This window comes from Pseudophryne corroboree, chromosome 2, assembly GCF_028390025.1.
Source record: "Pseudophryne corroboree isolate aPseCor3 chromosome 2, aPseCor3.hap2, whole genome shotgun sequence".
Classification (NCBI taxonomy): Eukaryota; Metazoa; Chordata; class Amphibia; order Anura; family Myobatrachidae; genus Pseudophryne; species Pseudophryne corroboree.
In genome coordinates this window covers 31,193,297-31,195,784 of record NC_086445.1, presented here as the reverse complement: position 1 = coordinate 31,195,784, position 2,488 = coordinate 31,193,297, and the positions used below count along the sequence as shown (strand labels likewise).

The following is a 2,488-nucleotide window of genomic DNA, read 5'->3' as shown; positions in this document are numbered from 1 at the left end:
TTCTCTAATGCTCTATTAATTCTGCAAAAATATTAGATAAAGCTGCATCTTCATGCTATCATTCGGTGTAAGCACATGCAAACGCCTGATGCAGGGATACGATCAACTCACACAATGCTTCAAAATCTAATTGAGACCCAAAGTGTTTTTGAAAATAGTTAATTGTGTGGCTAATGTTCAGTGAAATCGAATCAAAAAATTATAATTTAGTTGACTGTGAATGTAATAAAAATGATGGACGCTGTACCTAAAATATGTAATTGTTTCTTCAGCTGGAATCTTTTCTGTGGAATAATTTGCACTCATGTTTCTATTGCAGAATGAGCCTCTATCCTCCCGTTATGATGAACATTACAGATATCCGGCCCAACATAACCCAGGTGTCCGGTTACAGCAAGCAAGAGATTATGAGATTGAGCCTTTTAGGACTAACGATGATATGTTTTGTCTTCTTCGTGTTGGTTCTGATACTTATGCTGAGCATCTACTTCACCAAAATCCACGCCCGAGAAGAAGCCCGCTACCTCCTGTTTGCCCACATGCTCATCACTGACTTGGTGTACCTTCTCTTCAGTCTTTTCCTGTTTTTGATTTATTTCTATCCAATCACCTTTCCTGTACCATTGTGTTATGTTTTAGTCACTGTGTCTTCTACCTCTATGAAGGTCACACCGTACAACCTTGCCGTCATGTCCTTGGAACGCTATGTGGCCGTATGTTTCTCACTGAGACACGGAGAGATCTGCACCTTACACAGAACTGGGATTGCCATTGGTATAATATGGACAATTGGGCTTATACCTAATGTCGCTGATTTGATTGTTCTAACCACATCTGTAGATAAGGATTTTTTCTCCCTTTATGTGACTTGCAGCCGCACCAGGCTAACCATAACCTCAATGCAAAGCTCCATAAAACTCTTTACATACTCCCTAACTTTCTCCTTAGTGGGGCTGATCATCATATTCACCTACATCAAGATTACCATGGTTGCTTTTAAGATTGACTCCGGAAGGACTTCAGCCTCCAAGGCTGGTAAGACTGTCATTCTCCACGCGTTTCAGCTGATGCTATGTATGACGGCTTTCAGCTATGGCATTTTAGATGTGGTACTGAAAGATTTTGTTGTTTTATTACCAATCATTAACTTTTGCTTCTTCATGTGTCTACCAAGGTTCCTCAGCCCCCTTATATATGGAGTAAGAGATGAGCTCTTCCGCCATCACACAACAAGAATTATCTTCTGCAAAAATTAAAGATGTGACCCCAATTAATCCATCTGTAGGATAATATATTAGATGAGAACTCAGATACATTGTATTAGCGGACCCCTTACATAAGCATGGCTTTCTATAGAAGTGTTATAAATAATTACCTGTTCTATCATAGACTGGCTTTTCCAGTGCCTTAGAAATCACTGATCTTCTTCAGACAGAGCAGACGGAGGTGTCCATTGAATGTATTTTGCAATCTGCTTCTAGCACTGTGCAATATATTGTGTAATATAATGTGTATTATGGTAACAAGCCGTAACATTGTTGATTAAAACAATACTACTTATTAAGCATTATTTAGATTTGTGCAAAGATATACATCTTCAATGCACAAACCGATTGTGACAACCTGTCCCAATTCTTACACAAATATGCCTGTTTATACGGTACAGTATGTGCATTTCAAGGGGGTAGTTTGTTCGAAATGTAGCAGCATCTCCGGATGGGAGACCCTTGGAATTCCTCATAAAAAAATGCCAAGAAGGGGCATGTTCTTCCTGGTAAGGGGCATGGCCACACAATAGTACCTCCAATTCAAATTATGCCAAACACTAGTGCAACTTTATTCACATTATATCACATGAGTGGCCCTTATTCACATTGCGTCATATGGTACTATCCCTTATTTATGTTATGCCTCACAGTACTGCCCCTTATTCACATTACACCAAATTGTATCACTCCTTTTTGATGTTACACCACACTGTATCGCTGCTTATTCAGATTACACCACTCGGTAGTGCCCTTTATACACATTATGCCACACAGTTATAGGGCCTCTTATACACATAATGCCACAAAGTAATGACCCTTATACGTATTCCTCACATTGGTGAGGCCAGTAGCTTTTTTTTTTTTATTACTTTTCCTTGCAGCTACCTGAATCTGTGACTGTGCTTCGTGGGGTGGGGGTGGGAGGCTGGGCAGCGCCTCGGCTGCAGGAGAGGAACAGTGTCTCCACAAAGGTCCATGGGAGGAGGAGCTGCTGCTGGTCATGCACAGTACCCCTCCTCCTGTGGCCATTTTTTATGTTCCCCATTGCCCTCACTGACTGCTCCCAGCCCCTCAGCTCCTGCTGCTGCCAGATCCCGGCTGAGCTGCCCGATCACGTTAGCCAGCCCAAAGTAGGACCTCTGCTGGCCCTAGGCAGGCTTGTATGCCCCTAGGCATTTGTCTATCTTGCCTATGCCCATGGCCAGCTCTGTCTGTGAGTA

General features: G+C 42.0%; 1 protein-coding gene across 1 annotated transcript; it reads left to right on the top strand.

Moving 5' to 3' along the window:
* The first annotated feature begins 323 nt into the window (after positions 1-323).
* Positions 324-1,389, top strand: LOC135050473 (odorant receptor 131-2-like). Its single transcript, XM_063956964.1, has one exon. It carries the CDS (start codon positions 342-344, stop codon positions 1,254-1,256), a length of 915 nt encoding a protein of 304 aa, XP_063813034.1. The 5' UTR covers positions 324-341; the 3' UTR covers positions 1,257-1,389.
* Positions 1,390-2,488: the final 1,099 nt, after the last annotated feature.

Coding starts and splice junctions, on each gene's coding strand:
- LOC135050473 (XM_063956964.1), top strand. CDS start 342: ATGATGAACATTACAGATATCCGGCCCAACATAACCCAGGTGTCCGGT.